Source organism: Alligator mississippiensis, chromosome 11 (genome assembly GCF_030867095.1).
Source record: "Alligator mississippiensis isolate rAllMis1 chromosome 11, rAllMis1, whole genome shotgun sequence".
Classification (NCBI taxonomy): domain Eukaryota; kingdom Metazoa; phylum Chordata; order Crocodylia; family Alligatoridae; genus Alligator; species Alligator mississippiensis.
Genome location: NC_081834.1, coordinates 53,964,140 through 53,975,263, shown reverse-complemented (window position 1 = coordinate 53,975,263; position 11,124 = coordinate 53,964,140). Strand labels below are relative to the sequence as shown.

Genomic DNA, 11,124 nt, shown 5'->3' with positions numbered 1-11,124 from the left:
AAAGGCTCAAAAACAGAGCCGAGTGCCTGGGGCAGCTGTGACACATGGGACAGCAGTAACTTCCAGCTGTCAGTGTGCCCCTAGTGCAATTTTGCCAGCTGTGGGTTTTGTCCACCCTGGCTCCTAAGCTAACACCTGGGGCAGCTGCCCTGGTTACCCTTCCCTAGTTGCACTACTGGTTTTTTTATAACTATAAAATGCTTCATTCAAGGTTTTGTTTTGTTTTGTTTTGTTTTGTTTTGTTTGGGGGGGGGATGAAAATGACTGCCAAGCTGGCTGTGTTTGCTGCTTCCGGGGTCTTCCTTGGTGAGCGTGGGAGACAAAGTTAGAAGACAAACTGAGTGGGTATTTGCTTCAAATAGGCCAGGGATGAGGGATCATCATGCCAGGGAGAAGTGGAGGACAGGCACCCTGGGGAAAGCCAAGAGGAATTCATCTGTTTCTTGCTGGGGGTGGTTGTTCTGTGGAGATGTCATCTTTGGAGATGGCATTTATTTTCCTAAAAGAGTGAAGCCACTGCAAGTAGCACTGAGACAACAAGCAAAGCAGAGGCAGCATAGATACCAGATCAAGGCAGAAGGTATTGCCTTAACAAGGGTCTTTCTTCCCAGCCCGAGAATAGTGATGACTCCAGCTGGCATTGGTGGCAGAGATGGGCCTGCCTGAAACTTGAACTCCTCAGACCTTGGGTAAAACTGTAAGCAGGGAATGACAGAAAGGAGAATGGTTTTGGTTAATGGTCTCATTAATAGCTTACAGCCAGGAGAGGAGGACTAGGGTGCAGGTTATTGCCAAGACACCCTAAGGAGCAAACATCTCCATCTAGCTTTCCCAAGTTTACCCAAAGCTCCTCATTCCCTCCCTCTCCCTCTCCAAAGCTCTGTTGGTTTTAAGTCCTTTCAACCATTTTTCACAAGTGGAGAGATACTGTGGTTCAGGAACACCCACACGATGCCAATTTAGTATTGTGGATAGAGGCTTGAGCTGGGGGGGGCTTTTGTTTTTCTAGGAGGAACCCCTTCATAAATTGATACCAATCTCCAACAGTGGGCACATCTGCATGAGATGCTTACTGCGCAGTAGCCTAATAATGCTGTGCACTAGCATGCTAGGCAAAACTAGTGCTAATACACTACTGTGCAGTGTTATTAGGCTACTGTGCAGTAAATGTCACTTAAACCCCATGGGCCAGTGCTACAGCGCAGTAGAGCAAGTTACTGGGCAATGATTTAGTACTAATTTAGTATTTAGTCCTAACGGAGTACTGATTTAGTATTAATGCACCATAGTTACTGTGCATTGTTTAGTACTTGAATAACCACCCAAGTACTAACCTTAATGCACAGTAACTATGGTGCATTTATGAACATATAGACATGCCCAATGTGTGACATGAAGATTGCCTCTTTCATGAGGGCTGCAGTCTTGGCCAGTCCAATGGACACCACCAAGCTGGGTCTGATGACTTCTCTCCCAGGTTTGCCATAAGTGATGGTGCTTTTCCTTTGACTCTAAACCTGCTGAGAGATCTGATTAGGGGGCAACAGGGAGAAGCCCCAAAAGGGAGCACAGGGAGCTACAGAGCAGGAAACAAAATACACACAAGCAGAAAGCCCAGCATCCAGCCAAGATGCTTGTTCTCAGACTCAAAGGGGGACATGGAGGTGGGCTCCTGGACTTAGAGAGTTCTCAGGGGCATTTCCCAGTGACACTGGCTCTTGTGTTATGCACACAGCAGCTTTCTGCAGTCTAGGGGCCAGAAAGATGAACCCTTTAGTGGGCCCTAGGCAAACACACTCTTGGGTCCCTACTTAATACTGTATATTTATATTTCTTTTCTCCACCCAATAATTATAATATGTAAAATAAGCACAACTGGGCCCCTTCTTCACTTAGGGCCCTGACATGTGCCTAGTTTGCCTATGCATTAATCGGGCCCTGCCAGGGGCAGAGAAAGGTTCTAGGCAAGCTCCTCCTGGATCACAGCTTGGTTTAATTTGGGGAGGGGGGGCTTCATCAGCTGTTGCCACTAGGGGGCTCTGGGTCTTGCTCAAAGAACAGAAGTTGCTCTTCCTTTTGCTCTGTATTTCCTCTGCTTGGCCTGCGCGGGGGTTGAGTTTCCTGGGTGAGACGGATGCAGCTGCAATTCCGGAAGCCTGAGCTGCTCCCCCACTTGTGCCAGGGAGACCTTCATTCGAGCCCCTCAGTGCCCAGCCAGGGGGGCTTTCTCTGCTGGCTGGATCCAGCACGCTGAGCACTGCCCGCGCCAGCTCCTGACTCAGACACCCCAGGGGATGGAGAGAGAAAGCGCTGGGGACCAGCAGGGCAGGGGCTGTCTGCACACGGGGCCCCTCTGCACCCAGCGCTGCTCTGCAGGGGGCTGCAAGACCCAGGGCCGCTGCCCTCATTGACATGCACAGGATTTAGCCCAGGATTGCCAGAGCCTGCTGACTGCAGGGAGGTGAATGGCCCAGGACCTGGACAGCGACCGCAGGGGTAAGGGGTGGGGAAGGGGGAAGGGGACACAGAAGCAGAAAGAGGCCGAAAGGGGGTAGTCAGTGGGGAGAGATCCCCTGCTCCGTTCCCTGCAGCTCCCCTGGAGGAACAGGCTGAGTCCTGGAGACACGGTGAAGGGCAGAGTAGGGAGAAGCTAGTCCTGGCCCCTGTGGTCCCTGTGTAAGACCTGTCATGGGGATCCTCTAGGAAGGCTCCTTGGATTTTCTCTTTTCTAGCATTTACCTCAAAAATGCAGGAACTTGGACAATTTAACATTGTTGCAATGGGTTTTGCCCTGGGGCTGGCTAGACCGCGTCCCTAACTTTATGCTATTAAATTGCATGGCAGGGGAAGAGCCGAACATGGGACCTGCGAGGCAGGCTCAGGGCAGGGTCCACTCAGCTCCACCCCTGACCAGGACCAGGTCCAGACACTTCAGAGGTAGGAGTGGGATTACACACCATTGCCCATGAGGAGCTGCCTCATCTATCTAAGGGCAGGTCTCTCCTCGATCCAGTCACCAGGCAGCAAAAAGTTTCAGCCCCTTCCCAAAGACTCCCTGATTTCCTTAACCCTTCTGCTTAGAGTAGATGCAAGCCACACAATGCTGTAATGGGGTCCACACCTGCACTAGGTAAGCTGACAGACCCAGCTTCTAGTGCTCCAAGGATGCAAAAAAACTCCTATCCATGGTACAACCACCATGGGGCAACAGCAATCTGCCTGGTGCTAGCAAAGTTCAAAGCACCTTGTAGCTGCTGTAGGGGAGGGGGAGAAGGCAAAGCCCCACCTGGTACTGGCATAGGTTGGACATCTCCTGAGTGGAGCTGCAGCTGATTGAACATTTCCCCCCAACAGAACAGGTTTTACCCCAGTGGAAAAAGCTTTCTACAGGGATGCATCCGATCCAACAAATGTTCGCATTGGGGGAAATCAATCCAGTTGGGCCCTCTGCTTTTCTCACTTTGAAAGGACTTGAGTTTGGAATGGAGCCTGGCTTATATTGCAGAAGCTTCATGCAACATTAAAAAACAAGACATTAAAATGAAATTGTTTTCAGGCGATTCAAATCCAAGTAATTTTTCATTCCAAACATGTTGTTCTGCAGGAAGGGTTGAAGCCATTGCCAGGCAGAAGGTGAAGAAGTTCTGACGTCACAGGCTCTCCCATGAAACGGGGCTTCTGGTTCCTGCACAGTCAGGGGCCTCGTCCTGGGAGCTCCTGGGACTGAATCAGAGGCAGGTGTGGTGGCAGGTGTTGATGGCTTTCCATGAATTGTTTGCGCCTGTCACTCGGGAGCAGTAGGGATCCAGCAAGCCCTTCCCAGGGACGCCATGCAGGAGAACTATGAGACACTGATCTCTCTGGGTAAGGATTCACTGTCCTGCCATTTGGGGTTGGGGGGTCTGGAGAGGCTGGATTGGATGGTGAGTTGCTGAGATTTTGGTGGGAGGTGCAGGACAGCATAGGAAACCATCCTGTAGCATCCTGGGGAGGAGACAGAAACACACACACACACGCACACACTATTGCACACCTCACACCCCCCCCTACTCTGAAGGAGAGAGACACAACCAAAGTGCTGACCTCTCCAAAGAGTCCTGCAAGGGCCTGTTGGGGCAGATCATATCCTGTTCCCCTCCTGGGGGAGAGGGTCTGACTTCACATACCCCTCTGATGCTCAGCTCCTAAAGACCTCACCCCAGATGGTCCTCCAGACTCAAGTCCACCCTGTGTCTTCAGCACCTTTTCCTTACCATGCTCCTCACTGCCTTACCTAGGTCTTAAGGTGGCCAATCTCCATCTCACTGGTTTCCAACCAAATGACTCCATTTTCCTTCACAAACTCTTTTCACCTGTAGCCCTAACAAAGCTGGTGCCTTGATTTGTTGGCAGCTGGTTATCTAGTTAACTCGGCTATCCCTGAGTGGGGTCTATAGACCCATTAAGGAGTGGAATGGTTGTCTGAACTATGCTTCCTGCGGGCCATGTCTAGCAGGTCCTTACCTCTGCCTAGGAGCTATCCAAATCAAAACTCTTGCTATTGTTGGTGGTTTTCTCATCAAACCATTTTGGCATGTGCTTTTGGAGCAAGGGCAGCTCAAGAGATTTGGGTGCTAGCCTGGGATGTGGGTGACCTCTTCAGCAGACTCTCTCGGGCAGCTTGGGCAAGACCCTTCATCTTTACAGAGCTTAGTTTCCCCATCAGGATGATGGCAGCTTAGTATGGATTAAACACAACGCTATTTAGACACATTCAAGATGGTGAGGTGCTCAGGGAACTTACCATAAGCAAATCTGAAGATAATAGGAAAATTCCCGGGGTCGTGTGGGGCTTGGAACTCGCTCGGCCTTACTGAGCCTCCTTCTTCTGCCCCGTGCTGCCTTACCAAAGGGAGGCACAGCTGGGCTGGTGGTTGCCCCAGAGAGAAGGAAATCCCAGCCCAGGGTGCATCTAATTGCTGATTCATCCATTTCTTGTTAGCAGAAGAGATGGCCATCAGCCTGCCACGGATCACAGCGCTGGCTGAGTCCCACCGCAGGGGGCTGGTTTCAGGTAAGTCCTTGGAAATCAGAGATGTTAGGAGGTTTTCCAACAGGCTGCCCATGAGTCGGGGTTGGGGCTCTAATTTGGGAAGGCACCTTGCCAATTGAAGACACCTCTTGTAGTCAGCTGCCAGGCAAGGTCGGAGACACAGCTCCAGATCAGAGGCGCTCCCTTGCAGGTCAGGTGTGACATCTTTCACAGATGGGACACCTGAGAGTTTCCTGATGCAACATCTCCCATGGATGGTCCTCCGCCTTCTACAAAATCACTTGGATAAGCCCCAGCTAATCTCAGCTGTCTTTCTGACCTTCTTGGGTTTTAACCAGGCTTCTTCACGCCTACTTATAGCCTACTCCTCTAGCCTAGCCTTATTTGATCAGCACTCCACTAGCCTCCATTGCTGAAACCCTTCTGTCCCTGACTTCTGAGGCCTTGCCTTTATATCCCTCTAAGGAGCATGGCCTCAGCCTGTTCACCTTCCTCTTAAAGGGTGCTTCACCTTCTTCCTCATAAAGGGGCCTAGAGGGGTGCCCTGATGCATTTGTGTGTCTATGAGCAAGGTGTAAGCTGGGTCGTCCAATGAACATGGTAGAGTTGGGAATCATAGACCATGTGCTGAATGAGTCCATATCTCTCGCTGTGGGTCCATGTAGCGTCTGGCTCAGCAAGGCCCAGATCTCAGTCAGATATTACTTTAATAGAGATAATAATAATTTCAGCCCAATGAAAAGCCCATTGCTCCTTGACCCTCCTCTTGTTTTTGTTCCATCAGCAGGATTTCCAATTTCTAAGCCTGACCTGCTCTCCTGGATGGACCGGGGGGATGAGCCGTGGGTCCCAGACCTCCAGGCCTCTGAGGGCACAGAGATCCCAAGAGATGCCAGCCCAGGTAATTGAGCAATAAAGCCAATTACAAAATGATTTGGAATATTAGGCAGTAAACTGTTTGGGGCAGGGAATGTCTCTCACCATGTGTCCGTGCAGCACCTGACACAACAGGGCCCTGATCTCACTTGTCCCTGTAGGTTCCACTGAGCGGCACCCCCAGTACAGAGAACAAGCGTGATCTCTTCTACCCCATTGGGTTCAGCGTCTGTCAGGCCCCTGTCTCATGACTGTCGCCTGCCTTCTTTCCCCCAGCAGGCGATGGGTCAGCAAGTGAGAACGAGGAGGAGGAGGAAGCGGGGGAAACACTACAGGGAGCCTCTGGGAAAGCAGAACCCAGCGAGACATCCGCAGAGGACGAAGGGGAGGACACCCCCAGCCTTGAGCCGGAGGGGAAGGCACAGAGCCCTGTGGGGGAGACTCTGGCCGCATCCCCTCCCCAGCCCGGGGATCCCAGGCTACTGGGGTCTGAGAAGCCCTTCCGCTGTGCAGAGTGCGGGAAGACCTTCAGCCAGCGCTCAAACCTGATCCGGCACCAGCGCCTGCATGCCAGCGACCGCCCCCACCGTTGCCCTGACTGTGACAAGAGCTTCAGTGACCCGGCTGGCCTGGCCAAGCACCAGAAGGCGCACGCAGCTGGGAAGCCCTTCCAGTGCGGAGACTGTGGCAAGGGCTTCAACTGGAGCTCGCACCTAGAGCGGCACCGGCGCATCCACACTGGGGAGCGCCCCTACACCTGCGCAGACTGTGGCAAGGGCTTCAGCGTCAGCTCCCACCTGGAGCGGCACCGGCGCGTGCACACGGGTGAGCGCCCCTACAAGTGTGAGGAGTGCGGCAAGCGCTTCACAGTCAGCTCCACACTGGCCCAGCACCGCCGCACACATGCCAGCGACCGGCCCCACCGCTGCCAGGACTGCGGCAAGGCCTTCAGCCTGGGCGCCACCCTTCTTGCCCACCAGCGCAAGCACCGGGGCGAGAAGCCCTTCCCCTGCCCTGACTGTGGGAAGAGCTTCGGCTTTGTCTCCCACCTGGAGCGGCACCGGCGCGTGCACACTGGGGAGCGCCCGTTCCAGTGTGCCGACTGTGGCAAGGCCTTCAGCCGCAGTTCCCACCTCTACCGGCACCGGCGCGTGCACACAGGCGAGAAGCCCCGACAATGCCTCGACTGTGGCAAGAGCTTCCACCTCAGCGCTACAGGGCAGCTCCGTGCTGGCCGGGATCCCAACAAGTGTGCTGAGTGTGGGCGCCGCCGTCCACCGCCACCTCCACCGCCTCCCCCACCCCTGCCACCGCCAGCTGAGCACGACCCACTGCCGCCGCCTGCGCTGGTTCCAGGCTGTGTGGACAAGCCGCACAAGTGTGCAGAGTGTGGGAAGGGCTTTGGGCAGAGTGCATCATTGGTGAAGCACCAGCGCACACACACGGGGGAGCGCCCCTTCCAATGTGGGCAGTGTGGCAAGCGCTTTGGCTGGTGTTCGGCACTCATCAAGCACCGGCGCATCCACACGGGTGAGCGCCCCTATGCCTGCGCTGACTGTGGCCGGGCTTTCAGTGTCAGCTCCCACTTGGACCGGCACCAGCGCACGCATGCTGGTGACCGCCCCCACCGCTGCCCCCAGTGTGGCAAGGGGTTCAGTGACCCCGCTGGCCTGGCCAAGCACCAGAAGGCACACGCAGCTGGGAAGCCCTTCCAGTGTGGGGACTGTGGCAAAGGCTTTGCCTGGAGCTCACACCTGGAGCGGCACCGGCGCGTGCATACAGGTGAGAAGCCCTACACCTGCACAGACTGTGGCAAGGGCTTCAGCGTCAGCTCCCACCTGGAGCGGCACCGGCGTGTACACACTGGGGAGAAGCCCTACAAGTGTGAGGAGTGTGGCAGGGCCTTCGCCGTCAGCTCAACGCTGGCCCAGCATCGCCGCACCCATGCCAGTGGCCGCCCCCACCGCTGCCAGGACTGTGGCAAGCGCTTCAGCGCCCTGGCCCAGCTTGTGGCCCACCAGCGGGCGCACCGGGGTGAGAAGCCCTACCCCTGTGCCGTGTGTGGCAAGAGCTTTGGCTTCGTGTCCCACCTGGAACGGCACCGGCGCGTACACACCGGTGAGAAGCCCTACAAGTGCCCCGACTGCGGCAAGGCCTTCAGTCGCAGCTCCCACCGCAACCGCCACCAGCGTGCCCACACTGCTGCCGCCGACCGGCCACTGAAAGGAGCAGGAGGGACCGAGTTGGGCAAAGGTCCTGCTCCCTTGGACTCTGCCAAGTCCCCGCGGGGCCCGGCCCCTGCCACAGAGTCCTCCCTGTCCCTCCTGCCCACCTGGTGGGGGGGAGATGGGGAGAGGCGGAACAGCCAGCCCCCGGGCTGGCCAGAGGACACCATGCCCTATGCCGGACCTATCCCCCACACCAGTGGTGGGCTCCGGGGATGGGGCATGAAGGCTTTCCCCCCACCAGATGTGCCGCCTACGCCATGGCGGCTGGGAGAGGGCAGCTCGGCCTGGGCCTCTGCGCTGCCCCAGGAGGCCTGGCCCCAGCCACCCCCAACCTCTTAATCTGCCCCCTACTCCTACCTAGAGCTGTGTGCTGAGGTCTAACAGCATTAACAGTCCCTGACCTTGAGCCTGGCCAGTCCAGCTGATCTCCAGGGAGAGGACAGGTGGCAGGACCCCTTGCTCCCATCAGCCTGCCTGGGAAGTCATCTAGCCACAGGGGCCGGCGCCTATCTTGCCATCCCCATCCCCAGTCCTGCTCCTGCTACTCGAGCAGCTTGGTTGCTCCAGGGAGCCCCACCTTTCATGCAGAAGGGAGCTGGGAAGGGGGTGGATGAGAGAGCCCTTGGGGGTGAGAATCAGATGTGTGGGGAGGGTGGGGGAGCATCCGTGTGGTGTGGAGCAGAAGGGAAGAAACCGGGGTTCCCCCTGGAACCAGCAGATGGGGGGTCAAGGGGAGGACAGGGCTTGGGGAAGCCCATGGGGGGGATGAGCGGAGAGGAAGGAAGGGAACAACTGTTGCTTCCTCCTGGGCATCGGCTGAGAGAAGGCAACTGATGCCAGCACCAGTGTCTGAGCATTGCACATCCGTAATGCCTCCTTCCTCATCAGCTGTCAGAGGCGTCACATGTATACTGCTACCCTGGTGTCAGATTGATATCTTTCCCCGTCAGCCCCTTCCTCCTGGTATCAACCATGCTGTTCTCCCTGGTCTGGTGTTTGTAGTGTCCTGTTCTATCACCTCCACCGCTCCCCAGCTGCTGTCATGTGGATGCCCTTCCCCATCAATCTCCCTTTCCCCCAGCATCACATTTTCACTGTTCACCATTAACTCCAGTGACACCATTCAGCAAGCTATTATCAGAGTCACTAAGTAAGGGGGACATTTCAGAGGAGACTCCAGGACTTTTTCTGGCACTGACACAGTCCAGTCATGGAGGAAAATGCTTAAACAGGGTGGGAGGGGAAAGAAATTAAGACCTCAATCCCTTCAGTAGCATGGGAGACTGCCAAACATAAGATTGAAGCGATTTTTGGGATATAGACAAATTTGCACTTAGGGGGTGAGAACTCTTAACTCCCTGTATGTGTGAGAGGAGCTTCTGCAGGTGGAAGCATTCATTGCATCTGACAAATAGGCTGTTGCCTACAAAACATTATACCTCTCTGCACAAGTTAGTCTCTAAGGTGCCTCCCTTGCCTATCTTCTGCCTGGAGGTGGACTATAGATTCCTCTGCTGCTTAACCGACTATACATAAAGAATAGGGGAGGGAAGGAAGGATCCCCACATTTTTAGAAGAGAGATACCAGACTCTGTTGCCTCCAGGCTCTAGGACAAGTGTAGGATCAGAAGAGAAGCCTGGCTCACCCATCACCATCCATCCCCACGTCCTGCCCAAGGACAGAGACCCTGCCTGTCACACTCACACACAGCCTGCTCACAGCTGGATCCCTCCCAAAGGGATAAGAAGCCTTAACTGAGTTCAAAGACACAACCCTGCTTGGGCCTGTGATAGAGCTATGGTGTTCTGTTGCCAAAACCGTGGTGTGATCCATTTCCAGTGAAAACTGAGACTCGGATTACCTGGGGATGGGCTATTGGCTTTTCTTACTGGATTTGAGCGTGTGCATGGGTGTGCATTTCCTCTCTCCAATTGCCTTTCCTCTTAACTTCCCTAGGCTGCTACTCTGCAAGGTGACAGGACCCTTGAGAAGCAGAAGGCTGTGATATTGTCCCTTCCCACCCCTTTAAATCCAGCACCCTGAGGTGGGCTCCACATGTTTGGGGTGGGCACAACAGTTCTTTTATTTTAATTTGTACATTTCATGAGCTGTAATAAAGTAGCGCTTTCGATTCACAAACTGTCCGAGTCTGAAGTCCTCTTTTCTGAGAAAACACTAGTCGACATAGGCCACGAATGCAAGGAACCAGCGAGTAGGTCAAAACCTTTCATAGAATCATAGAAAATGAAGGTTGGAAGGGACCTCAGGAGTCCAACCCCCTGCTCAAAGCACTTGAGCTTTGAATTAAAATTTTATTTCATTTGAATTTGAGATTGAGAAATGTTTGATCCAGAAACAAGCATCTCCTTATTCCTGCCCAGACAATACTGCCCTTCTGTTATCATTCAGCCTTGGAGATCAGATGTCTTGTTGTTTAACTCTTCCGCAGGAAGAACTGAGGTCAGACTTGAGCTGTTTTGTTAGCTTGAATGCACAGTGTAACAATCAGTTTGAAAGACACTGACTCACCAGGGTGTTTCCCCACAGATGGTTTTTTTTTTTTTAATTACTCCATGTGTACTCTTTAAATCCTTTTGGTTTTAATGGTTGCCAATATTTTAATAGAAAAGAGCAGCCCTAAGTCAGATCTTAGAACGCAGGACTGGGAGGGGCATCCTGGCTCATCAAGTCCAGCCCCTGTAGGCATTACCCAAAGAACCCCCCAGACCCCTATTTCAAACGCTCACAAACAACTACAAGGCACAGGACCCAAATCACCAGAGCAGCAAACTGCCCTGCCCTCTTGGGGAGTGGATGCATCTGTAGCCTGTTGACAAGTGGCGCATGGGTCTACTGGACTGGGGTGCTAACATATAATCACTGTTGTGAGCACACACTCTGTCAGTCTGTGTCCACGTGAGAGTGTGCCCAAGCAAGTTTCTGCATGCCCATGTACACTGGAGAAGGGCCAGTGTGTGCACATGCAT

General features: G+C 54.1%; 1 protein-coding gene across 6 annotated transcripts; it reads left to right on the top strand.

Moving 5' to 3' along the window:
* Positions 1-2,128: 2,128 nt before the first annotated feature.
* Positions 2,129-10,276, top strand: LOC102564529 (zinc finger protein 345). 6 transcript variants are annotated; one of them, XM_019478817.1, is made up of 6 exons: positions 2,129-2,496; positions 2,845-2,937; positions 3,605-3,864; positions 4,982-5,053; positions 5,817-5,933; positions 6,185-10,276. In XM_019478817.1, the coding sequence occupies exons 3-6, from the start codon at positions 3,831-3,833 to the stop codon at positions 8,473-8,475; spliced, it is 2,514 nt and encodes an 837-aa protein (XP_019334362.1). In that variant the 5' UTR covers positions 2,129-2,496; positions 2,845-2,937; positions 3,605-3,830; the 3' UTR covers positions 8,476-10,276. The 6 variants fall into 6 exon arrangements, with proteins under 6 accessions (XP_019334362.1, XP_019334364.1, XP_014456109.1 ...); XM_019478819.1 differs by lacking the exon at positions 2,845-2,937 and having other exon boundaries at positions 4,985-5,053; positions 5,820-5,933; XM_014600623.2 differs by lacking the exon at positions 2,845-2,937 and having other exon boundaries at positions 4,985-5,053.
* The last annotated feature ends 848 nt before the right edge of the window (positions 10,277-11,124 follow it).

Bases quoted from the DNA above. Each gene is read 5' to 3' on its own strand.
- LOC102564529 (XM_014600621.2), top strand. From the start codon at position 3,831: ATGCAGGAGAACTATGAGACACTGATCTCTCTGG. The intron at 5,054-5,816 runs GTAAGTCCTTGG...TTGTTCCATCAG, and splicing joins CCGCAGGGGGCTGGTTTCAG to CAGGATTTCCAATTTCTAAG. The intron at 5,934-6,184 runs GTAATTGAGCAA...TCTTTCCCCCAG, and splicing joins CCCAAGAGATGCCAGCCCAG to CAGGCGATGGGTCAGCAAGT.